At 47.3% G+C, this 24,658-nt stretch overlaps 1 protein-coding gene across 1 annotated transcript in view; it reads left to right on the top strand.

Annotated features, from left to right (window-relative positions):
• Window positions 1-4,136: 4,136 nt before the first annotated feature.
• The window catches only part of MDGA1 (MAM domain containing glycosylphosphatidylinositol anchor 1), a 147,827-nt gene continuing 127,305 nt past the window's right edge, over window positions 4,137-24,658 (top strand). The window contains exon 1 of the mRNA XM_061990184.1: window positions 4,137-4,263. Within this exon, the coding sequence (XP_061846168.1) occupies window positions 4,137-4,263 (127 nt within the window). The remainder of the gene's footprint in view (window positions 4,264-24,658) is intronic.

Raw genomic sequence — 24,658 nt, 5'->3', positions numbered from 1 at the left:
TACCTCTTAACGTGGCTGTGAAATATAGGTGATGTGGTATGTGTAAATATTTCAAAGAGACAAGACTCATTTGACAAGTGGGATCTTGAAAAGGGACCGAAGACACTGACTCCCATCTGGAAAGACAAGTATATTCTGTGGAAACAGACTTGGGGGAGGGGGGGGAAGGAAAGACAACCCTCATCTTCGTGTCTTGACAAGCAGAATCACTACGGGGCACAGCTTCCATATGACAAGTAGATTGCTTAGCAAGTGTGCATGAGAGTGCTGGCTTGCTGTCACCCACTGGAAACAGCACAGTTATGAATGTTGTCATTTATTAGGCCTCAGCCAGTAATTATTAATGACTTTATTTAACAAATGCAGTTATGTACTTGGGTTTTGGCAGTATTATTCTAACTCAGAATATCTGTGGACAGACAGCGGCTCTTTCTAATTATTTATTATGCAATTATTTTTTCCCTTTAATTCAACGAACTGCTCAAGAACAGTCTCACTTTAAGACTTTTTACTGTTCCCTAACTGGATGAGTTCAAAGGTACTTTTGGCACAAATGCTTTTATTTGCTAAGAGAAAGCTGCGTTGTCTCATATACTTTGAAATTCATTTTTCATACGCATTCGTGCTAGTGAAGCCCCAGCATGTGCATTGACTTTTAACACACACAAAAAAAGAAAAGGGAGGTGGGAACGTGAAGCACACATTTTGGGGATTTATTTATTTATTTTTAAAACTCATTATCCAGATGTGTAACTCATACTCGTTTGAATTCTGGGATACTACCCCATAATCTAATGAGAATCTCTGAAAGAAAAAAATAAATGGAAAGGTTACAAAACAACCTATAAATATCCTTATTTCAATATGATGGGTAGAAAACTAAGGCTCTTGTCTCCCTGAGTTTGGGGGGGGTTATCATCATGAAGTTTGCTGGATCTGCAAATATCTCTTCATCTCGTTTTCTTGCGTTGCTTTCATGCAGATGCAGACAATTTTACTTTGTCTGATCATCATCAGCTCCTGCTTCTCCCTGTGCCCTGGCAAGGGGACTGCTCTGCCTGATGTAGTGCTGGCTGACATCTATACCCTTTATTAACGTGGCCACCACCCACCGCGGGAAGGATTCAATCCTTTCTCAGATAAGGGTTTCTTGTATTAAAAAAATAAACATGCTTTCACCAGGTGCTTTCATAAGTGCTCTGCTCCATGCCATCACCTTTGAGAAGGATGCTTCAGAGTGCTAAGCCGACAGTTTCTTGGCAAATGTTTCCTTAGCTCGGTTATAAAAAACAAAACAAAACAAGACAAGAGAGCAGGGGAGAACCCCAAAACCAAACGAAGCGGTTTCATATTGTCGACATGCTGAAAGGTTGAAGGCATAGGGGGATCTCTCCAGTGGGAGATCGCCCACTTCCCCCTCTGCCCTCAGGAATGCCCATGGCTGGGGTGAAGCTGCCCTATCCCTAACGCCGCTCTCCTCCCGGCGCAGCCCATTGCTTTTCTCTCCCGCCGAGCACCACTTACAACAGGAATAACTGCGTATTCATTAGCGGCTGCATCTATTAATTGCCTGTTGGGTTGAGCATGCCTGAGCAGCCAGCCGCTCCCTGGGCTGAATCTCTCTTTTATCTAAATGATTTTTTACGATTTTATTGGTAATTAGATTTTTATCCAGGGAGTGAGTGACCTTTCTGCACGGCGACTCGGTGCCTGCCGGGGAACGTCTTTCCACCTGCCGTCCCTCGGGGTACGGCAGCTCTCCCAGCTGCCGCCGCGAGCGGACACGCACGCACCGTGAGCGGCGTGGGGCTGACGAGCCCACGCGTGTCCGCGGCGGGAGCGCACGCAGGGAGCAGCCCCGGGGAAGAGGCGGAGGGGGCCCGGTGTCGCTAAGGGAGAGCAGCTCCCCGGAGCCGGAGCCCCTCCAAGAGCGGTTCCCAAGGCGCCGGCCCCGCTTTGCGATCCGGGCTCGTTGCTTACGGGTCCGAGCCAGGCACGGGTGGGCTCGTTGGCTCCAGAGGCCCGCGGGGAGAGCGGGTTTAGGCTCCCCCGAAGGAGCGTTTTATTCCCTTAGCAAAGCAGATGGAGATAGGGATGGCAAAACAAGGCTCCGCACCGGTACTCCCAGGGCCGGCTGTGATGCCCGAGGCGGTCGCGCAGCATCCTCCTCCCCGAGCCCTGCGCGGGGGGGGACACGCAAAGCTCCCCGGCTCTGGGTTTACGTGGAAGCATCAGTACAGCCCGCGGCCGGCAGTCCCACGGGTACCACCGACTTCCGCAGCCAGGCACCGAGGTGGGAGCCCGCCGCCCCCGAGCAGCATGCACAAGGCAGCCCTCCCAGCCTGCAACCTACCTGGGAGGCCCCAAAAAACTTTACCTGCACCAGCCACCGCCGGCACAGGAGACCCCATCGGCAACTTGTGCAGCATCCTCCACACCAGCTTGGTGCCCCAAGCAAGCCAGGAGGGCCTCCCCGCATAAACACCATCTCCCTACTAACCCATGGCTTTTCGCATCCCAGGTCCCACCCTGGAGAAGCCGACCTTGCCGAGCGTGTCCTGAAGATGTAGGGACCCTGGGCTGACGGCTGATCTCTCCACCTGAAGCAAGACTCTTTTCCTCCCCAGCCTTGCGGTGCTGTGTGTCGTTGGGCCGGGGCGAGGGGAGGCTCGCAGAATCAGGCAGGAGGCAGGGCTCTGCCCAGCACGGCCGCTTTAATTGGCTCCTTCTTCTTTTCTCCCTTTTTTTTTTTTTTTTTTTTTACCCGAAAGGGAATGAAATGGTGATGAGGGGAGGGGAAAAACCTGGAAAGCCAAAGGGGAAGAAAATACGGCAGGCAAGGCATAGCCGGCAGGCAGGGAGGGGTAAGTCGGCCTCGGGCCAGCCCGGCTGGTGGGGCACGGGGCGGTGCGGTGTCTCCCGCACGCCCCGTCAGGGGTCGGAGCGGAGCGTCCCGGGGGCGGCTGGGGAGTGGTGATGCTCCCGTCAACTTAGGCAAGGAGCTTTTGGCGCTTCAGGAAATAAAAAAAAGCTGTGGGGCAGGCATCTGCCAAGCGGTTTCCAGCCGGCGTCTGGCAGGAGTAACCCAACTTTCTCCAGCTTCTTATCCCTCCTCGTCGGCTGCCTTCCAGCTGCAGCCCCGGTTAGTTCCCACCAGGAGCTCCGGCGGCCGTCGCGGGAGAGCGGCGCGGACTTCTCTGCAGCCACAAATCGTCTGCGAGGCGGGCGGAGCAGGCAAGCAGCGGAGGCGAATCCCCCGCCCGAGCCCCGCACACAACATCAGGGAAAGTTTTGAAGGGAGAAGACCTGGCTGGCTGGAGAGGAGGCGAGGAGAGCCGGGCTGAGCTGCAGGCGGAGCGAGGGTGCGTGGTCTGCCTGCTCCGCGCTTGCTTCTCCCTTCAGGCTGGCTGGGGCGATGCAGTGTAGCTGGGGGAGCTCTCGGGAGACGCTTAAAAAAAAATAAATCCTTCCTGGATCTGATTAATTACAACAATCCCCTCCTCAGAAGATCTGGAAAAGAGGAGAGAGGATCACCTATTCCTCCCTCCGCCTTTCAGCAGCTGGCTTCTACCCCCACCCTCGCTTCCCCCTCTTTTTCTCCACCTCCTCCTTCTTCCCCCCCCGTTCGCTCCTGGGGCTGCGGCCAGAGCGTCGTCGGGAGGAGGGAGGGCGAGGACTCTCCCAAGTTGGCCCCAGTTGGCAGCACTTCGGGCAGCACCGGGACTTCGGGCAGCGCTCGGCGGCTCCCTCTGAACAAAGAAAGCCCCTTTCGCGCAAGGGCCGGGGGGCAGCGCTGGACTGGCGCCGGGCTGGGTTCCCGCCGCTGCCCAGTGCCCACGGGCTGACCTTTCCCCGTACCCGAGTGCGGGCGCGGCCGCCTGTTCTCCAGGAGATCCTCGAGCAACCTGGCGAGAGGCAGCGGGAAGCGGCGCTCCGCTTTCCTGCCCTCGCTGCCTCTGACCCTCCCTCTCTTCCTCCTTTTTTTTCCCCCCTTTCTTTTTTCTTTTGAATTTCATCCCGAGGCGGCCCCAGTTGGGGAGGGTCCCTTCCTCCGCCCCAGGGGCGCCGGTGCCCGGCGTGGGGCGCATGGGGCGGTGTTTCGGGAGGCTTTCGCCTGCTCCTCGCTCCCCCGCCGGATGCTGCCTGGGCTGTTTTGGCTGCTTTTCTTCGCCGGCGATGAAGGCTCTGCCTTGAAGATGGAGATGATCTGGGTTTTATTGCTGTCTCTGGTGCCGGTATACAGCAGGGGACAAGGAGTTTACGGTAAGAGACGTTGTCGCGGTCGCTGTTGGCGGGGGAAGGGGGAGAGGAAAAGCGGGGGCGCAGACGGCGGCGGTGGGATCAAAGTTAAAAAGCACCTGCAGGAGAAACTAAATGATGCCAGGGAAGCTCGTCGCCGCCGGAGCGGAGAGATTTATGCAGCAATAGGGCTTCCAGCGCCTGTAGCGACTTCATAATTCCTCGCCGTAACCCCTGGCCGCCTCCGATTTACGAGCCCGCCGAGGTGGCACGCAGGGCCCGCCGGCCAGGCTGCCGCCGGGATGGCAGCGCCGGGAGTGACCCCGGGCCCCGGCCCTGCTCCCCCCTGCCACGCATGGGGATGCCACGCCGATGCCGGCGTGCGAAGCGCCGTGCGAGCACCTCCGAGTTGCAGTTTCTTTGGGGCAGGGGGGAGGACGGAGGATCCCCTTCCCCGCTTTGCCCTTGCGGTTTGCTCTCCTTGCGGGAGCAGCAGCACGAAGAGAAGCCGAGAGATGGGCGAGAGGCAGCCGCTGCCCCGGCGGGGCGGGGGCCCGGGGGTCTCCCGTGCTGCTGGAGGCTGCCCGGCTCTGCGAGGCCGGCCCCCCGCCTTGCCCACGCTCCCCCCGCACAACCCGCGGCGATCCCTGCCGGGCTCCCTCCCCTCCCGCAGGGGCGAGGGGTGAGGCTGCTTTTGCACTCTATCGAACTTGGCTGCCGATTTTCCTCTTAAGATCAGGGGGATGGGTGGGTAGCGGTCTGTGGCGGAGCTGATCTCGACCTGCTTGATTTTATTTTTTCCTCTTTTACTATTATTTATTATTATTATGGCAGTTCTAGTGCTTCCTTCCCTTCCTTGCTGACAGGCAGGGTGATAAATGGCAAGCTCGGGTGTCCCCCTGAGAAGTCTGGCTCCCGCAGCCCCTTAGCTTCTGAGGGTAAGAGAGAAGGGCAGGGGGAAGAGGCTGGGGGTGGTACCCCGTGCCCCCGCCGCGCACAAGCCCCGGGTTTGGAGAACAGCCGGGATTTACTTTAGCCAGCCGTGCAGCCCCTCTTCCCCTCTCCCAGCCCTCTCTTAATTCTCGCTTCACGAGAGCTGCATTTCCAATACACTGGGAAAAAATAAATAAAAGCAACCCACAAGACTTGCCTCTCATAACAAGCCGGCTTTATCTTGGTGTTCAACTCAGTTGTGCGTTGCTGTAAAGTCCTGGAAGGCATGCCTCTGCCTCTAACAAGCCAAGCTCTCTGAGCTCTGAAGAGAGACCCCAGTGAGTGAATTCAGCCCCCCCTTTTTTTAACAGCACGCAGCCAGTCTCTTCTGTGAGCTCTGGCAAAGATCAGTTCAGTCTCCCTGACTATGGGTAAGTCTTTGTAGGTCACTTTTTAATGATGTATTTAATGGAAACAATTCCTCCTTTCTCCTTGAGGGCTGGGATGTTAATTTCGGTTTGGGTCCGTTTTGTAAAATAACCATTTTAAACAGAGCATGTTTAGCTTCCTTTCTTTTTACTTTCTTCCTCTCAGTAATAGATGTGTTTTCCCCCAGTCTGCATGTCCAGAGGATAATTGTAGGACCTTCTGGAGGCTGGAAAGATGAGGAGTAGAATGAGTTTGTGATACAGAAACCTGGTCAGGGCAGGTTATTTAATCCTTTAAAACAGGTAATCTGCTTTTAGCCAAACTTTTATTAATTTTAGTGTGTGTGCTGCTGAGTAGCTGTCGCTTGCTGTGGAATGGCCTCTCTGCTCAGGATTGTAGCAAGAGGGATAGAGCCTAAAACCAGTTTTCCTTAAATGTGCTTTAGAAGGCTGCCTGTTGTATTTTTTCATCCACTCCAGTGAACTTGCATTTGATACAGTTGCTGCTAAATTAGATCTTCAAAATAACTTACTGATGTTTTTGTCTGATTCTCTCTGAGAGAGATTGGAGAAGCTGTGTACAAAAGAAAGCACAGATACAGACATGCACTAAGACGAAGGCATCCTTTTAAGCCAAAATGGTACACTGCTTCTATCTATTCTCTTACTTAACTACATAAAGGAGAAACCCAGTCTCTTCCCTCCTCTCCCCTGCCCTACCTCTTCAAACTCTCTGTTGAGACCATCAGGAGCCTTAATAACGCAGCTGTCTCTAAGTGCAGCCCAGTGTATCTGCAAACTTCTACAGTGCCTTACAGTTTACATATTGTCTTTCCCAATCCTGCCTTCGGTCCACTGTCCTGCACTGATTTCATGCTGTGTGCAGCCAACACTCTTTGTTTGGATGTGAAGTTGCTGTTATTGATGGCTCAAGCAGAGCTGGATTGATAGAGTTGTATTTGCAAGGATAACTAAAGCAGGATTAGAAACTAGCTCGCCTCGACTTCAGTTCGTCCTAAATGTTAGTCTCTTGCCATAGCTTTAAGTTGTGCTTCAGTGTTCTGTGTTGTGAATGTCAGTATCCTGTGGCACTTAATGTAGCAATTACAGTAACTCAAGGATCATGTTTCAGATCTGTTTTTCATCTTTTGAATATTTGCTTATAGTGATGGAGATGGCGAGAGGCATCTATATGGGTCTATAACTATATTTCACTTTGGTAAATCTGCTGAGATTAAATCAGATTAAACTAGATAAAGTATCCATGTGATGTACACTTTAAATAATACACCCACATGGACGTGCACAAAAGACCTCTGTCTAGGAGAGCGGAGTTCTGGAGGTTTATTGAGATGAATGGCATAAATAAAATGTGTGTAAGGAGGTTTCTGGGAAAGGAGCATTTGCAATGGAGGAGCAATTTAATTAGGAATCAAGGTGCTTATAGGCTGCTACCTGAAGAGGCTTGTTATATAAATTGCCATTTGTTGTAATGACTGAAGTGTGTCTGAAACCCTCTTCTTGTTAGCTGACCCCATCCTTTCAGCCTTGTTTGCTGCACCAAGACAAGGCTGGCCTGATACAGAAGGGCAGTTCAGCAGACTGCCAAGAGGCAACTTTTATGAGTCTTTTAGGGGAGCCCATTTCCCAAACTGTATGTGCCTTTCAGTCCTGGTGCATTAATGCTTCTGGTCAAGATGAGGTGCCAGCTGTAAGAGATCTCTAGGAAATGCCATCATTTGGGAGAAAGGAGGAAGAGGTAAGGAGAATGAGGACTTCTGAGACCTTCTAGGCTTGGAGTTATCAACCCTTAAAGACTATAGATTGGACCAAAAAGGAAGACTTCCAAAGGGAAGACAATGCCTTTTTCTTCCCAGCCAGCCGTGCAGACCTGGGGACTCGTGTAGCTGTGGTTCAGAGCGTGCACAGGGCTGCTGCTTTGCCTACTCTGTGTGCAGTATATAATGAGCATTTCTGGGTTGTCTTGCAACTAGAACAGTCCAGCTGATCAGCAGCAGCAGCCTTTCAGACTGAATAAAGGTGGGGTATGTTGTGTCCACTGCCTTTCATAATTCATCTGCAGAAAAGGCATTTCAGGAATGGTCATCACTGTGTGATGAAGGGCTACAGCAAGGTGATGGAAAGGGAACAAGAGGAAGGTTTAGGCTGCGTGGCAGGGAAAGCTGCCTGGCACTGTGATCAGAAGGGCTGGATGGGCTGCATCACTTCAGGTACCTGAAACTGGTGGGGGTGAAGCACTTTCAGTACAGAGTAGTCCTCTGGCCTCTGAGGTGAGGGAATAAATGACCCAGTAAAGCTCATTCTTGTAGAGAGACACCATCACATTGAATCACCTGTGAGATACCACTTTGGACAGCCAAAAAAATCTGGTGGAAGAGTTTTCTTGCATCTGCAATGGAGGAGTGTCGTGGTAAAACACATCCCGAGCTTCAGCTGTAAACATCCATGCTTTTTCATTTCAGGTATGTGTGACACGATTTGTTTCCCACTCCTCATACCGGTAAAATAAAAGCCTCTTTTCCTAGAGTTTTCAATGCAGGATGCCTCACAACCTCTTTCAACCTGTGTGCATGCCTGGCTTCTGCTGCCAGTTCTTGGAGACACAGGCACACTCTGTTAACCTTGAACCTGATAGCCTGGGTCAGCCCTACTCCCCTGCCTCAGTTTCTCACTGATCTGCTAGTGGGAACAGAAGTTGAGACATGGAGCTTTTTCAGCTATCTCACTGTTACCCCAGTGTAACCTGTGCTCTCAGAAATGGGTGAGCAGATTACTGGCTAAAGTAGTGGTGGAGCTGGCTCCTGTCAGCTACTTCTTGGCTGATTCTGTGTGGAAAACATGGTCTATGAGCAAAGCAGTCCTCCAAACTATCTCTATCTCTATCTCTATCTCTATCTCTATCTCTATCTCTATCTCTATCTCTATCTCTATCTCTATCTCTATCTCTATCTCTATCTCTATCTCTATCTCTCTACCTGTTAATGTGGATGTGTATATATTCACACATGTACACACATCCTTTTTGGTCAGCTTTTTCTCCTTGTTGTCGAGCCCTTAAATCTGTGGTGGATTAGGCTGCAGCCTTTGGGTTACAGGCATGAGTTTTGTAACTGGAGGGCTATAAAAATAATCTCACCAAAAGTCTGTCTTGGTCCAAGATTTGCATAGTTCTTTAGCAGCTCTTTAAGGTCAAGGCATTAAATCTGTCCAGCCCTCTGCTTCAGCGTGCCTTGCTGGTTTCCAGCTGTAGTGTGTCAGACTCACCCTCCTGTGACACCAGAGCCTCTGTTTTTAGGTCGGGTCAGCAGCTTCACACACCGGATAAGCCCTCAATTGGCTTTAATATGCAGTACTAGAAAACTGACATTATCCTCTTGACAGGTTGTTTGCAACTTGCTCGTAGAAGTCAAAATATTTCACTATAGGTGTCATCAGAAACCACCATCCTATGCTAATTTTTGTGGGAACATGAAGACAGATGTTGAATAATTTGACATGAGCAGCATAGCTTTTAAAATTATCACTGTGTCAGGTTTGCACTGGATTTATTTGAAATATATAGATGTATTTCAGATGAGTTTGAGAGAGGGGAAGGAGATATAGGAAGAGGCTCTTGATAAGTGGAAGATGCAGCAGAAGATGGCCTTGGAGGCTCAGCAGTCAGGCAGCAATTCAACAGTGGCAGTAAGGGATGCTGTGCTGCTGGGGCTGCTGTTCAATTTTTAAGGAACCAGACTAAGTGACTTCCATACTGGAAACTCATAGATCTTGTGACGCTCCCCATCAACCAGAAGCCCTACTGTTTTGTCCATGTTTTGACTGGAGTTGCTGCTATTCTGCTTGCTTGAATGACGCAGTTTCAGGCTCTCTCAAAACATACTGTAATCTCCTGGTTGACCTGCTTCTGCAGGGAGGTTGGACTAGATAATCTCTAAAGGTTCCTTCCAACCCCTACCATTCTATGATTCTATGATTAAGAATAGTCTATGCCTTAGAAGCTTTCTTGTGTAGCTATGGCTTATTCTGAGACGACAGAGTTGGGAGCTGGGGAAAAATTGACTTCTGCCCAATACCAATGTGCTGGCAAAATCAATAGAGGAGGATGCATATTTGCTAGTAAAAGACTGCTTGAGGTGGAGGGTGTTCGTTTGTGGAAATGTCTTGGACCCTACCTGCAGAAGGTTTCTTTAGTCAGAGTAAGGTTAGTTCACAGCCATCTCATTTGCCTATGTAGCACTGGAGAGGCAGTTCACTGGTGAAGTTTTCATCAGGGTAAGTGAGATGCTGGTAAATTTTTTTGTACAGAGGTGTTGCTGTGGGGAAGATGAGCCTTCCAGACAGGAGAGAGTGGAAAACATTGGTTTGTTCTCAAAGATGCTGTGAGTACCCACATCTGGTTATAGTGGGTTGCTTTAAGCTATACCTGATAGCCCAGGTCTTAAACAGACTGAAGCTAGTAAGAAAACTTTTGAGACCACTTCTGCTGTCAAGCAGTCAATGTGAACACATCAAGTGCACACGTCCCAGCTACCTTTTGCCAGCCTGATGTCACATAGGTTTAAATTCAGAATGGGAAGATGCACCTCTGCCCCTAAGGCATGTGGAGGAAGGGAGAGGGATGTGGTACTGACACTGCAGAGCAGAATGCAGATCTGGCAGGGCTGCTGGGACCACTAGAAAGAGTGATGTGCTACAAAGAGGTGGGAGAGGAGAGTGTGGATGTTTCATGTCTCTGTGCCTGCACTTAACAGGTGGGGTCTTTACTCTGTTTGCATCCAAAGTACTTGCTTTGGACAGAAGAAAAGCTTTCATCTGTTCTTTATCTGGGAGAAGGGGGTGAAGGAACAACAGAGGTTTCTCCTTTTTTTTTTATAGCCAAGCACTTGCTTAGTGTTTACAGGAAGAAATTAAACGTGTGATAACCCATGGAGCTGACAATCAAAAGCGCAGTGTGAAAGAGCTAGGAAGGAACTTGAGAAGTGGAGTCAGGAAAGGGAGATCCTGGGTGTCATCTGATCTTGGCTCAGAAGTCTCAAGTCAGAGAAGGGCTGTTACCAACAAGTTAGCTGGGATAGGATTTGCTGGGAGGCTGAGAGTTTTCATGCCAAAGTCAAGAGGTTCTTGACATGAAGGACTTTGACTCCCTGCTTGCTTTCCTGACTTCTCCCCAGCTACAGCCTGACTCCTGCTTTCCCTCCAGCCCAAAGGTAAGGCAGGCGAATCATAGAATCATGAAATTATAGGGGTTGGAAGGGACCTCTAGAGATCATCCAGTCCAACCCTGCTGCTAAAGCAGGTTCAACTCGATCAGGTCACACAGGAACATGTCTAAGTGGGTTTGAAAACCTCCAGAGAAGGAGACTCCACACCCTCCCTGGGCAGCCTGTGCCAGGGCTCCCTCGCCCTCACAGGAAAGAAGCTTTTCCTTAAGTTTCAGTGGAACTTTATGTGTTCTAGTTTATACCCATTACCCCTTGTCCTGTCACTGGACACTACAGAAAAAAAGTGTTGCCCCATCCTCCTGACATCCAACCTTTAGGAACTTGTAAGTGTTGCTGAGGTCCTCCCTAATTCTTCTCCAGAATAACCAGCCCCAGGTCTCACGGCCTTTCCTTACAAGAAAGACGCTCCGGTCCCCTCATCATCTTTGTAGCCCACCTCTGGGCGCCGTCTCTCGAAGTTCCCTGTCGCTCCTGAGCCGCGGAGCCCACTTCTTCCACCGTCCCGCTCGCGGACTCCTCTCCAGCTGTGGCTGGGGAGTGGCGCGTCCGTGCGGCGGGGCCGCGCGTCTCCGGCGCTGCCCGGCAGAGGGAGGCGTTGCGCCGCCCCGGCGGCGGGTGTGGCGGGGGCCGGGGGTGCGCCCCTTCCCCCGGGAGCGGGGCGGGTGGCGGGTGCAGGCATTGCTCCGGGAGAGGCAAACCCTGCGAGAGCGAGCGCCCGACTGCTGGCGGACACCTGTGGGGTCGCCCCCCGGCTCCGCTGAGCGCCGGTTAACGCCCGGAGGCAGCTCGTCCTCTCCGTTGCCGCCTTGGTGGAGGCGGGGAAAGCCCCACCCCTGCACCCCATCTCTTCGCCGTCCATCACATCTCCCGGCATCTTCGCGAGACTAAAGTTGGAGGGACTGAAGGTCCGGGACTGAGATGCGTCTTTCAGGGTTTTATTGGTGCTTGCATGCTGCTTTGCATCTCTCTCTGGTGTGTTTTAGGGTCTGAAGCCCAGTCACGTTGTACCTAAGCAATTCACATTCTTTCCCCCTCCTTTGTAATAGTGGGAAAGTACTATTCTTTCCTTCCAGGAGCATGTTGTTGTCCATTTCTCAGAAAAGATCACATGATAAAGGGATTGCAGACCTCTTTAATTAGGCTTTCAACCATAGCCTCCATTTCTTTTTCCTTCACATAGATGAGTGGCTGTGTTTTGGGGATTTTTGTTTTGTTTGGGGTTTTGTTTCTGTGATCCTAGGAAAAAAAAAAAGAAAAGGTCCGATTAAAAGGGTTAAAGGAATTTGAACAGATATGAGGGAAGAGGGATCCTCATCCATTGGCCTTGCTGTGGCAGGAGGACAAAAGACAGCAAGGTAGCAAGGTGGCTATCAGGGCCTCTGAAGTGTTCAGGTGAGGGCGTTAGTGCTGTGATATATCTCCTTGGCTCTGTAAGGCAGAAGAGCCGAGTATGCCGCAGGAGAGGTATTTGATTGATGCTGGTGTGTTGGATCTTGGAAAACATGACTTAGGGGCCTTAGGTAGTGGTACATCATCTTCTGAGCATCGTGAGTGCCTACAGAGAGCTCTTTGTACTAGTGCATTAGCTGTGCTGTAGCTCAGGTCAGCTTCTGATTACTAATAATTCTAGTTTTAATGCCCAAGTACTCTGGTCCGTGGCTAGCAAAGGGAGATACCTGAAGTTAACCAGGGAACTGGAAACAGAGGTAATCACAGAATGGCAGCACTTGGAAGGGACCTTCAGAGATTATCCAGTCCAACCCCACTGCTCAAGCAGGTCCACCTAGATCAGGTCACACAGGAACGCATCCAGGTGGGTCTTGAAGATCTCCAGAGAAGGAGACTCCACACCCTCCCTGGGCAGCTGGTGCCAATGCTCAGCCTGTTCCAGTGCTCTAATCATAGAAATGACTAGTTCTTGAATTTTTCTATATGTTCTTCTAGACTAGGCAATATGGTCACTCCAGTGTGTGCTTGCATGACTATTCCCCAAGTCTACAGAGAGCTTTATGGTCTGGTAATGTTTAAGCTCCTCTGAGAAGGACCATTACGAATTCCTAGTATTGTGCTAGTAATGAGCAGTAGTGCCAATGCAGTTATATATTTCAGTGTTTGCAAATAGGGTGGGACAGCCCTGGTGCTGGAGTGGCTTGGAGATTTTGGAGTCTTTGGAGTCAACAGCACTATTCTATGGGCAGGTCATGGCTCTGTGCCAGGCTGCAGACCTCCAGGGAGAGCGAGATGGTGAGCAAGGATCTCAAGCAGCTTTTATTGATCTGGTCAACCTCTTGCTTTCTTGTTGCTTTTTTCACTTGTGCTGCAAATCGCTCATGGACGTGGTGTTGCCTGTTATCCCTTTGCTTCAGACGGCATAGGTGAGGTATCGCTGATAAAACTAAAAATCCATCTGGCTCTGATGTGCTGCCTTGTGGTTTCTCTCCACTGTGAGCTGTAGTGTAGGACAAATGGCATGCAGATACTTTTGCTGGGTTCATGTAAATGGAAATGATGGCAGGATGAAGACAGTAATTGACAAAGGTGCAGTAAGAACAGCGGTTTCTAAAGACAAATTAGCAAATGTTGCCTAAAGAAGAACTGACATAACATTGAAAACTAAAGTCAAGCTGTGAGAAAGGCTTTAGGATGCCTGCAGGTGGATGTTTAGTACAAGAGTAGCTGCTTGCCATTGCTGCTCCTGTTTCAGAAGGAAATGGTCCTTCACTAATTGGCATAAATTGTTTTAAAACAAATGTGGATGGAAATCTTGTGCACCTCTTATGTGCCTTTGCAATGAAATAAAAAGGAGAAACAAAGATGTGATTCAGACAGATGTTTGAGAAATATGGCAAAATGACTTTTGCTTACAAATGTCGTTTCACCTTCTGGTGCTTGTTGCTTGCCTTCCGTGGTGGAACAAGGCATTTGTGGGATTGGAGTGGAGAGTTACTATCTCTCGCTCAGTTTAATAAATGGATTATTCTGACTCAGATCATCCCTTGAAATTGCAGAAATGTGAGAAATTGAGGCTCAGACTCAGTAACTTGAGCCACAAGAGCCAGGCAGGGATGGGAGGCTGAACTCCCCTGCCAGTCAAGTGAATCCAGCTGGGGTGTTAAGAAAACTTACCTGGTCTGGGGCTTTTCCATTGCAGTTGTTAGACGCTGAAAATCCCTCTCAGAGTGCACAAATAGGATTTTTTTTTTGTGGGTATATATGTTTCCCATTACTGTAATATCTATGAACTTCCACCTTTACAGCACCTCTGTTGCCTGCAGTTATTCCACTCTGCATGTGGGGAAATGAGATGGAGATTAAGTGATCTGCCCGTGGCAGGATGAAGAATGGAACATCAGCAAAGTTTTAACCATCCTTTTCTCTCTGGTAGAGTGCTGCTAGTATTAAGTGCAATCCCTGTAGCTGATAGATACAAGGTAAATACATCCTCTATAAGAAAGAGTAAGCCGTTGAAAACAGGCTTTGATCCAGTTCTCTCGGAATCAGGAATTCTGCATGCCAGAGCAGAGCGCAGCTTTTGAAGAGGCAAAAGAAAAGCCTGAATATTCAAACATGCTTTGTTATTTTAGGTATGTGCTAAGCCATATTCCTACTTTTCTTAGACCTATGAAGATAGGAAGAAAGAAATCTGTGTTTGTTTCCCAAATGCTAATGAAGGCCGAAAGGAATTAATGTCAGTGATTTTTTTGGATTTTGGTTTTGGTTTTCTGGGGTATTTCTTTGAAAGAGAAATTTTTTCTTTCATACAATTAAAATTCACAAATATGTGTTTGAGAAGATTATCCTGTTTGGTTGTCAAATAATTGCTGAAAAAGAAGACTTCCTTATTTCTGGAAGTTAGAATTTGGAAGTGGACGGGGGGGTAGCTGCAGATCATGAAGATCCCCATTTTAAGGTCTAGAGAAAGACAGTGCCTTGCTGTTCCCTGTGCCTCTATAAATGAGGATTACTTGGAAACTGGATAAGAACATAGGAGATTTTCAATGCTATGAGATGGTGAGATTAAGGGAATGTTTTTGCAAATAAACTGAATTAATGTGCATATGCACTATGCCTACATGAAAGTAGGACTGTAACTTGAGGTAGATTTAAATTGGCTGTTTTGTTTACTGTTGACAGTGTAGCTGTAACAGCATGGAGCTCAGCCTGGCCTCCACTCCTGCCATTTATGTGTTTTTTGAGGTGTGTGTGCTGAGCCCCCTAAACCTGGGGTCACTTGGCAGCAATGTACTGCCCTACACTCAGAATCACAGAACAGTAGGGGTTGGAAGGGACTTCTAGAGATCTTCCAGTCCAACCCCACTGATAAAGCAGGTTCACCTAGAGCAGGTCACACAGGAACGCATCCAGGAGGGTTTTGAAAACCTCCAGAGGAGATTCCACAGCCTCTTTGGGCAGCCTGTGCCAGGGCTCTCTCGCCCTTTCCAGGAAAGCGGGTTTTTCTTATGTTTAAGTGAAACTTTTTGTGTTTCAGCTTTTGTCCATTACCCTTAGTCCTGTCACTTCAGACAACAGAAAAAAGTGTCATGCCATCTTCTTGACATATACCTTTTAAATACTTGTAAGTGTTAATGAGATCCTCCCTCAATCTCCTTTTCTCCAGGCTGAATAGTCCCAGGTCCCCCACCCTTTCCTCATAAGAAAGATGCTCCAGTCTCCTGATCATCTTGGTGGCCCTGCACTGGCCTCTCTCCAGAATTTCTCTGCCTCTCTTGAGCTGGGGAGCCTAGAACTGGACACAGGACTCCAGATGAGGCCTCACCAGGGCAGATGATCCTTGATTAATAAGTTGTGGAGCACCTGCTCCAGGTTCACACTTGCTTTTGGATTGCAGGGCAAACAAATATACTAAAATATACAAATACACTGGCTGTGCAACTGGGTAGTGATAAATCTAACCAGCTGGCTTTTTGTGGGATACAGTTTGGAGCTCGAGGGCTGAAGTGGCTTAGCTACCGCAACCCAGTAGCTGCTAACTCTAGCAAGACAAATGCCAGGGTTGTTCTTGCTCTGTGGGATCTTTCAGGCAAGCATAGATTGTAATGTGGGAATGCAAGCTGGCTTAACGCAGCTTGCTGATGTGAGAGAGCCTCTAGACAGCAGGTGTGGAATTAATCTTTAATTTTGAATTTTGAAAAGCTATTCCTGAATAACTCCTTGCGTAGACAAGCCCTGTATTTAGCTGTGATTAAGTTTCTAAATTGTTTTTCAAAATGGGATAGTCAAGCTCCTGAACCATGTAGCTGCATCTGAAGACGTTACCCATAGAAACTAAGCTACAGCTTTGGTTAAAATAGCACAATAATAGTTTGTTTTCTGTCTGGTCAAATGATAAGCAGCTCAGGACTTTCATCCTTATTCCAGCAGAAAAATGCAATCGACAGTAGAGAATGACTGTTTACTATGATGTGCATGATTAATACCATAAATCTTTCATGTTGGGATGTTGGGTGAAAGGCATGAATATCACTGCAACAAATTGAAAGAAGCAGTTTGTTACGTATTTGTGGCTGGTAATCAGGCTTGAAACTCCATGTAAAAGGAGAAATTGGCCAAAGTGAACGGTAGCTATCGAAACTACAAACTACTCTGGCACTTGCTAAGCGTTGGCAAAGATGCCACGCTGATTTTTGCAGATCACAATGAGCATATGTACCTACTTGTGGCTGATGGTTATTCCAAGTGGCCAGCAGTAGTGTGTGTGCTATTTGACAAACAGTTCTGCTTCTCGGATTATTATGGAGACATTTCAAAGTATGTTTGCAGCATATGGCTTGCTTAAGGAGGTGGTTTTGGAGGAGAGTCATTCAGTAAAACACAGTAGATCAGCTGCTTATCACTCAGCTTCAGATGGGTCAGCAGGGCATTTTGTACAGACACTTAAAAGAGCAGTAAAGAAAAATGAGGAGTGAGCCCCACATCACGGCATCCCAAACTTTCTTTCCTTACTTAGAGCAGCATGCAGAAAAGCTCCAGCAGAGCCAGTTCTTAATAAATTGATTTGAATTTAAGAGTTGCATGTGATTGTCTCAAAGCCAGGCTAGAGGAAGTAGTAAGTGAGGAGAGTGGGGGAAGGAAACCACCGTATGAGCTTTTTGCTTGTTACGCCTAAATAAAAGCTTCGCAGAAGGGAGAAGCCAGGGAAGGTGCTAAAAAGTAGTAGGATCTGTGATATGCTTGGTGAGGTAGACTGGGAAATGAGAAAGAAATGTGTCTAGCTATTGCTAGATTAAAAAAAAAAAAGAGAGAGAGAGAGAAAGAAATGGATGCTGTTGATGGTGTGGAAACTCTAGGAGTGAGAATATTTCTGTCTTTCATTGGCCTCATGATGGTGCCCGTGACATTGCTGCTGTTGAAAATGAGGGATTGGAAGAGCAAGTGAGAACTGCCGTCCCCGGCAGACGAAAGCCTTGCCTGGGCAGGATTGCGTATCTCCCAAAGGGCAACAGCTCCATTTCCAGGGTCACATAAAAGTGAGCTAATCTTAGCACTCCCATTGCAAGAAACAGGATGATTTAACATAGTTTTTGGGTATGCTCCTCGTATACACTTGTTTTTTTAAGGTCCTGGATGCTCTCTGAGCATTGCTGTTGTGTATGGGGAAATAGCTGTTGGTAACACCAAGGCTGGAGCCTGAATCCCAGGGTGGTGTAAAATAAGTGACGGCTTGTAATTAAGGGTTTCAGCTGCTGAACTAACTCTTTTGGTCTATCATGTATTTTATTACCCCCTTTTTGTCTGATCCAGCTAGTCATCCAACAAAAGGTTTGTCAAGCATTGGAACGGGCCGCTCAGGGAAGTGTTGGGAGTCATCATCCCTGGAGATACTTAGTGGATGTGTATAACTGTCTCTTAGGGACATGGTTTAGTGGTGGATGTGACAGTGCCAAGTTAACGGTTAGACTCCGTGATCTTAAAAGTCTTTTCCAACCTAAACAATTCCTTCAACAGAATCAAGGCTGACTGGATTTTTGTTGGTATTAAGTCGTATTTCTCACCTGTGCTTTATCACACTTGCATGTCTTGCTGAGACAGATGACTTTTCAGTCAATAGTCCAGAAGGAAGTGATGCAGCCATGGGGGTGGCAGCAAGCAACAGTGGCTATGATCCACCAGCAAGAGCTGTTGGCCAGTCTCTGACTCCAGCCTGTGCTACTAGGTAGCAGAAAGGAATGATTGCATTTCTTCAGATCCTCTGAGAAAACAGAAGTTAGAAGCAGGGTGAGATGAAATCTTAGAGGATTCATTTTCCTGGCTACAATTTTTTGACTCTGCTGTGCTACTTCTGTAGATAGCATTTTCATTCTAAGGCAAGGGAGTTAAATCCAGATGAGCTGTTGCTTTGGTAAAAATGCTAGCGTGAAATGCTGCACATAATGGTTTGGATTCGGTGGCTGTCGGTCTTCCTCTATGACTTTTTTTTTTTAAAGACTCCAGTGTAAGCCAAGTGTTGGGTTTTTTTTAAAGCCTTCAAATAAACTTCTGAAAAGGCCAGATCTCTTAGTGTCCCCATGTCTTCTTCTTCTGCAAATGGAAGGTGGTACCATTTATCTGCCTTGGACAAACATTTTGAAGGTGAAGCTGATTTTAGTGAGATGTTTCCATCTGGATATGAAGGGAAAGATCATAGACATAGGCAACCTCTCTTTTTGTGCAGTGACCTCTCTAAGTAGTTTATAGGTTTTCATGGACATCTGACTTCTGTTAATCTTGCTTTTTTCCCCATCACCGTTAAATTTTAACTCAAGACATTTTTAGCTCTGTGGCAGTTTCCACTTCGATGCATTGATGAGCATCCTTTCATTGATGGCTGGTTGCTGTGGTTGCTGAGCTGCTGCTGCTCTCTTGGGCAGCCCCTGAGCTGCCTTCGGTGAGAGAACCTGACAGCAGATCTGTCATCAATGCACAGAAAACCCTTGAGTGTGAACCCTATGGATAAAGTGTGCTTGCTTTGTACAACCAGAGTGCAATGTCTCCAGATTCAGGCTAGTTAAGTAATGTGCTGCTAGAGAGGCCAAGCTCTGTAGTCACAGTTTTCTGCATCTGCTCTCTGAGATGGTGGTTTCTGGGAGGTGGGGGGAATTCCTTGTTTTTCTGTGTTTGAAAAGTGTCTGGGTGTTTTGGTTTCAAAATTCAGTACTCTGGAAGACTTGACTTATCCTTGTAATTATTCCAGAATGGGATAAACTTTATTGTACTTGAACCACAGCTGAACTCTCAGCAATCCATATCTCCGCTTTCATTGGTCAGTCTGGGATAATGGGAAAACTAATCTTTCCTACCCCAAAAGTTTTTGGCTGTTTTCTTTGGTCTATGACTACTTGAGTATCCTCTCCTAGAGACTGCAGGCCTGTCACTCTTGCAACTTGCTGTGTTGAAGACAACTGGAGATGGCTGGCTAGAGTTGTTTGGGTTCCCTGACCCCCTCCTGCCTTGTTGTGTTGGGATAAGAGGAATTTTTCCTTTCCCTTGTTTAATTGCATTATACTGGTTGAAATCTTTTCTTCATGCGTTTGTCACCTCTACTAGTTCCCTAACTTTTCTAGTGGCCTTAAAAAGTACAGCTATAAGGAAGGGACATAAATAGAGCTAGTGTTCAGGATCTCACTTGGCTTTGGCGATAAGGGCCTGTTGGTAGGGAGTCTTTGTTCCATTGACCCCACCATCTTTCCCTCTGCCTCCTCTCTCTCCTTGATTCCTGTTGTTTCACCTTTAGAATCTTTGCCAAATTCACTTTGCTTAAAATAATATTTGTTTGAACAATAAAAGCTGTATTAAAGGGATATATTATCACTTAGTTTAAATACACATACTGACTCCATGAGAGAGCGCTTTGCAAATAAAGCCTAACTGCATGCTTTTGCACATAAAACCAGTGTGTCAACAAAATCCTGCAAGAGGTCTGCAACTGCAAAAAGCCCTTTCCTCCTGCTTCCTTGCATGCAAATACCCAAATACAGCGCTGGTCCCTACTGCTGAAGCGGCAGTAAGGGAAAACCAAGTAGCATTGAAATGCTGCCAGCGATACCTTTATACTGAGTTATAGCACTGAAGGCAAACAGCAGCTGGAAGCTTGGTTTTATATTTGTATATGAATAAGATTAATTAGCAGGCATGGTGCTGGTGAGGGGTGTTTTCCTGACCCTTTTCCACAAAGCTTTTGAACGCTTCCAGAGAAGTGTGGAGTATCTTTGGCACCTGTAAAAGGAATGGTGACCAGAGAGTGCTGGGCACAACAGAGACCTCTGCTTATATCCCTTTCCCTTACTGGGACATTTGGCTACCTCATGGTTTTCTGTGTGTGGCTTGACCAGCTGACCATTTGGGAGGGATGAGATTTGCAAGTTGAATCTCATGATTTTAACCTAAATGCTTGACTTTGAATGAGTTAGGTACAGATCAGTGGCACGGGTCAGCTGAGTGAGGGGGAGAAACTTCCCTTGCAAATGAGAGATGTTCTGCCAGGTAGCACCTTGCATGACGACTTTCTGTCCTTCTCCACCTCCTGGGTTTATGGCTAGTCTGTGGTGTTTGCCTTGGAGGTGTGAGGGTTTGAGCAGCGCTGTAGGACCTCACCCTGTCTTTGCTGCTTTGATCTCTATTTTCCAGATACCTTGTATGCTGTGGAAGCTGTGTGGGTCCGTAGAGGCCTCCAAAGCTGCTGTGAATCTAGGCTCTCTCTGCCAAAAGCAAGCCAGTTTGATATTTGTTACTCTTGGAGAAATATCTGAGAAGGACCTAGGCATTGTGCTTTTAGATTGCCCTGCTAGGCAGAGCAGACAGACTTCTCTGTTTATGTCCTTGTATCTCCTTTCCTTCCTGTTAATATTTGTGTAATTCTTCATACACATTTAACATTAAATGTATTGTCTCACTGGGGTGAGAACCTAGCCTGGTGGTCATCAGCAAGCTGGGAGTTTGTGGTGGAAGGGCCAGCTCATGTGTCTCTCAGGAACTGTGTGTGAGACCAGCTGTAAACCGAGACAGTCTTCCAGGTCTGCTTCTGTAGCCACACTATCTCTGCTCTTGCATTTACTCTGCTGGTGTGAACTGTCATCACTGCTTCAATTTTAGAGCAAGAGTGAGAGAGCAAACTTACTTTCAGCTGTGTTGTTTTGCCTGTCAAATAGCTTTTCAGATTCCCAGTGCTCCCTCACACTGCTTTCCTTCCTAGAGACGTCTTGCCAGCCTCACTCTCTTCTTTGGCCAACTAAGTGTGGAGATTCACACACATGAATACAGTCCATGGTATTGTTAACACAAGCATTACTGCTGTCTTGACCTTCTTTTTTTTAAAATAAAAAAATAGAGCCTCTTTCTTACATAGATACATTCCCAGATTACCTGTCCATCTTCTCCTTACCCTCCATGAAGTGGTGCAGGCTCTAGGTCTCAGTGCTCAAGTGTTTCTGGAACTGGTGTGTCTCCTGGAGGGAGCACTGCCCTTTCTGTTGAAGAGAGTCAGCTGGACCAGGGTACCTGTCAGCCCAGTGCTGATAGTGAAATGAAGCCAAAACACAACTTTACCATGTTCCAGGAAAGAACAACATCCAGACATTAAACTTCACAGGGTTGATAGAGAAAGGTGTCTCCTCGTGCTACTCATGCTCATAACATGCACTGCTGCTGGATCACTGTTCTGTTTTTTCTCAGGTAACTCATGAGTAGTAAGTGTAAAACTGCAGTCCTTCTGCAGCATCTGGGGATGGTTAGGTTCAACAGAGAGATACGTGCAGTCCTTTTTACTAAATAAAGAATTGCATGAAGACCTTATCTACTCAAATTGTAGTGACTTTTGTTTTTTTCCCTCCAGTCTCTCAGGAGTGTGATTCTTCCCCTTTCATGGCTAGTCTGTTCATCCTCTCCAGTATTTGGTGACAGTCCCCCAGGATCATGCATGCCCACAGAGAGCAGCAGTGAGGTGCCCTAGGTGAGCAGTAAGGCATAACCACTTCAGCAAAGACATCATTCATTGGTTTGGGGAAAACTGCTTTTGCCAGATAATCTGGTAGATTCCCCTGGAATCCTTGCCTGGGGAAAGCTGTGACATTTTGCATTGTCTTGGGAGCTCTGTAGCCACCTTCCCAGAAGCGCTTTTTGGGGTTTATGGTCCTCAAGGGGGGAAGCAGTACTGTAACTTCATAATGATGAAAATCAACACTGTATGTGGAGGGGAAAAAGGAAATCCATGTTTCGTTTTAAAGGGAAAAAAAAAGAACACCACAACAGTTTCCTTGAGACTGAGCTTGTATCTAATCTGTGGCATCTTTCCATTCCTCTTAACCTTTTCCTTGGAGACAGCATGTCCCAGAGATTTAAACCTACATCAAAGTAATTGTAATTGAGGATTTAGTCTGAATCTCAGTGAAAGGACTAACAGAAATTCTAACTGCCTGGACTGCAGCCTATTTTAGAGGCCCTAAACCATAAAAACTCTTGTTCATCTCTGTCAACATCTGCAGTAATGGATGAAATCTTAAAAAAAACCCAACCAAACCAAAACCAAACCAAAAAGGCAAAAGAAAAAAACACTGTTAATAAGTCTAATGTCCATGTCAGTCCTCCTTGGTGGTTTTGGTATTTCACCTTGCTTCTACGATCTGTTAGCTTAAGCGTATGTGTTTGTGAGTGTCTGTGTGTATTTTTAAGGTTGTATGACTTCTCTTTCCCACTGGAGGGGGCAAGGGCACAGAGCAAACCCTGTTGTTTAGGTGGCACCAATCCAGCACTTTCTTGCTGTGGTTACTTCATGGAATAATTGAGGTTGGAAGGGACCTCTGGAAGTCACCTAGTCGAGCCCTTTGCTCAAGGCACAGATAGCTTGCCGTTAGACCTGACTTTGAAAAGGCAAGGTGTTAAGGACCCGATCTAGTTGAATTTTGAGCATCTCCAAGGATGGGATGGTCCATAATCTCTCTGGTTCTCTCTACTGGTTGTCCACAGTCATGGTGAAATAGTTTGTGTCTCTATGGTGAATGGCAATTTCCTTTGCTGCATCTGAGTGGCTTTTGCTCTTCCTTTCACTGTACACCTCTGTGGAGAGTTTGATTCTGTGTCCATCTTCAACCCCCCTCTATCCCATCCCAATTAGACAATAGCAGTAAGATCTCCCTTGTCTTTTTTAATACCCGGGGGAAAAACAAACAAAACCAAACAAGCACCAAACTTCTCAAGGCTTTTCTTCATACACCATATGCTCCACCTGCCTGACCATTCACTGGACTTGATCCAGTATGTAAGTGCTGCTTTCTGGGAAAATGTCTTTCCTGATTTCTTCCAATGAGATGGTCCTTGCTACTTGGTGTTTATGGAAAGGATTGCTTTGTGGCCTGTCCTCCTCTTTAAAACTCTTTGATTAATATGCCGTGTTTGCCACACTCTTGTCTCAGTCTGCCACAGACAACAAAACCAAAAGGTGTGCTGGTAGACAATTGTGCACTTGCCGTTATGTGCAGCATAATCTCTGGTAATGGTTATACTTAGTATTCTTCTGTGAGAGGTGGTAGAAAAGGGTAATAAACCCTTGGACCACATATCACAGGGAGTAAAATATCTGTGTTTGTATGCACATATGGGTATATGTACAAATAGGCGTACAAATGTGTGTACCTATATGTTTATTCCACATACGAGTGCATTCTGGATGGCCTTTTTTGAGATACCTGGTGACTTTGCTTGATTCAAAAGCAGGGAGTGTCCTACAGATGCCCTGTGCCGTGCACCATGTCGAGAGAAAGAAGGTCCTGTCCCTGGTGTGTAGCAGTCAGTGCCTGGGTCAGGAGAAAGATGTGCTGTTTCTCAGGGAAGCTTTGTGAAGGGGACATCAGGTTCCCGCTCAGGCTGTTTGGTTTGAAGCCACTTGCGGTGTGTTAATGTGACAGAGGCACCTCGTCTCACGGCGGTTACTCCGGGGTTTCTTTATACTTCGAGCTCTCCATAGGCACGCAGTTGGTGGCTTTGTCTCACAGCGGGATGTGCTGGAGCAGGAAGCTGAAGATTGAGTCGTGCTTTCTCTCTTCATTTGACACAACTGGAGGTGGCATGGAGAGTAGGATGCTGAGGTAGGAAGTAGAAGGAATTATTTTACTCTCACTGAATTCTATCTGGGCAACGTGCCCTATCTGAACAGTTGGTTTGGTAGCTTTTTTTTCATGTGCTTAGTATCTGTGTTCTTTTTCTCTCTTTCCCCCTTTTATAGGGTCATTCCTAGATTAAAATGAAGTGGGCTCTAAACTAGGGATTGAAAAGTGGGGAAGGTCTATGTGTTCAACTGCCAGAAACACGGTGCAGAATCCCCGTGAAAGGCATCAGCTTTGTTTGTTCACTTGCTGGGGAAGTCATTCAAAGAATGGGCACAACTTCTACTGCCTGCCTCGCCCTCTGTGCATCTGAAATCTAGCCCAGTTGAAGTTACACATCTCCATTGCTACTAATATTGAATAAAGAGACCTATTTATTTATTTATTTGTCTTTCTATTTGTTTATTTAATTCTCAATGCTTAAACTTCACTGCTGACATCTTGGGTTTTCTGAGAGGAACTATGCAGCCAGGCCACGCTTCTACTTTCCACTTTGTTTAAATTGGTTTCATAAGGTGTTTTTTTTGGGGGGGGGAATGTGTGTGAAAATCTTGCTGTTGATCTTGAATCATCTCCTCTAAGGGAGTGGCAGTCCTGCAGTTTCATCAGAAAATATTAATGCGTGTAAACATTTTTCAAAAGGCATTACATCTTCCTGCACGTACTTTATTATATTCCCACAAATCTGACTGGATTTGATAGATGGGCAACCAGGGAGCAA

Source organism: Colius striatus, chromosome 2 (assembly GCF_028858725.1).
Source record: "Colius striatus isolate bColStr4 chromosome 2, bColStr4.1.hap1, whole genome shotgun sequence".
In the NCBI taxonomy this organism is placed as follows: Eukaryota; Metazoa; Chordata; class Aves; order Coliiformes; family Coliidae; genus Colius; species Colius striatus.
The sequence above is the reverse complement of the archived record's forward strand: the minus strand, read 5'-3'. Positions and strand labels throughout refer to the sequence as shown.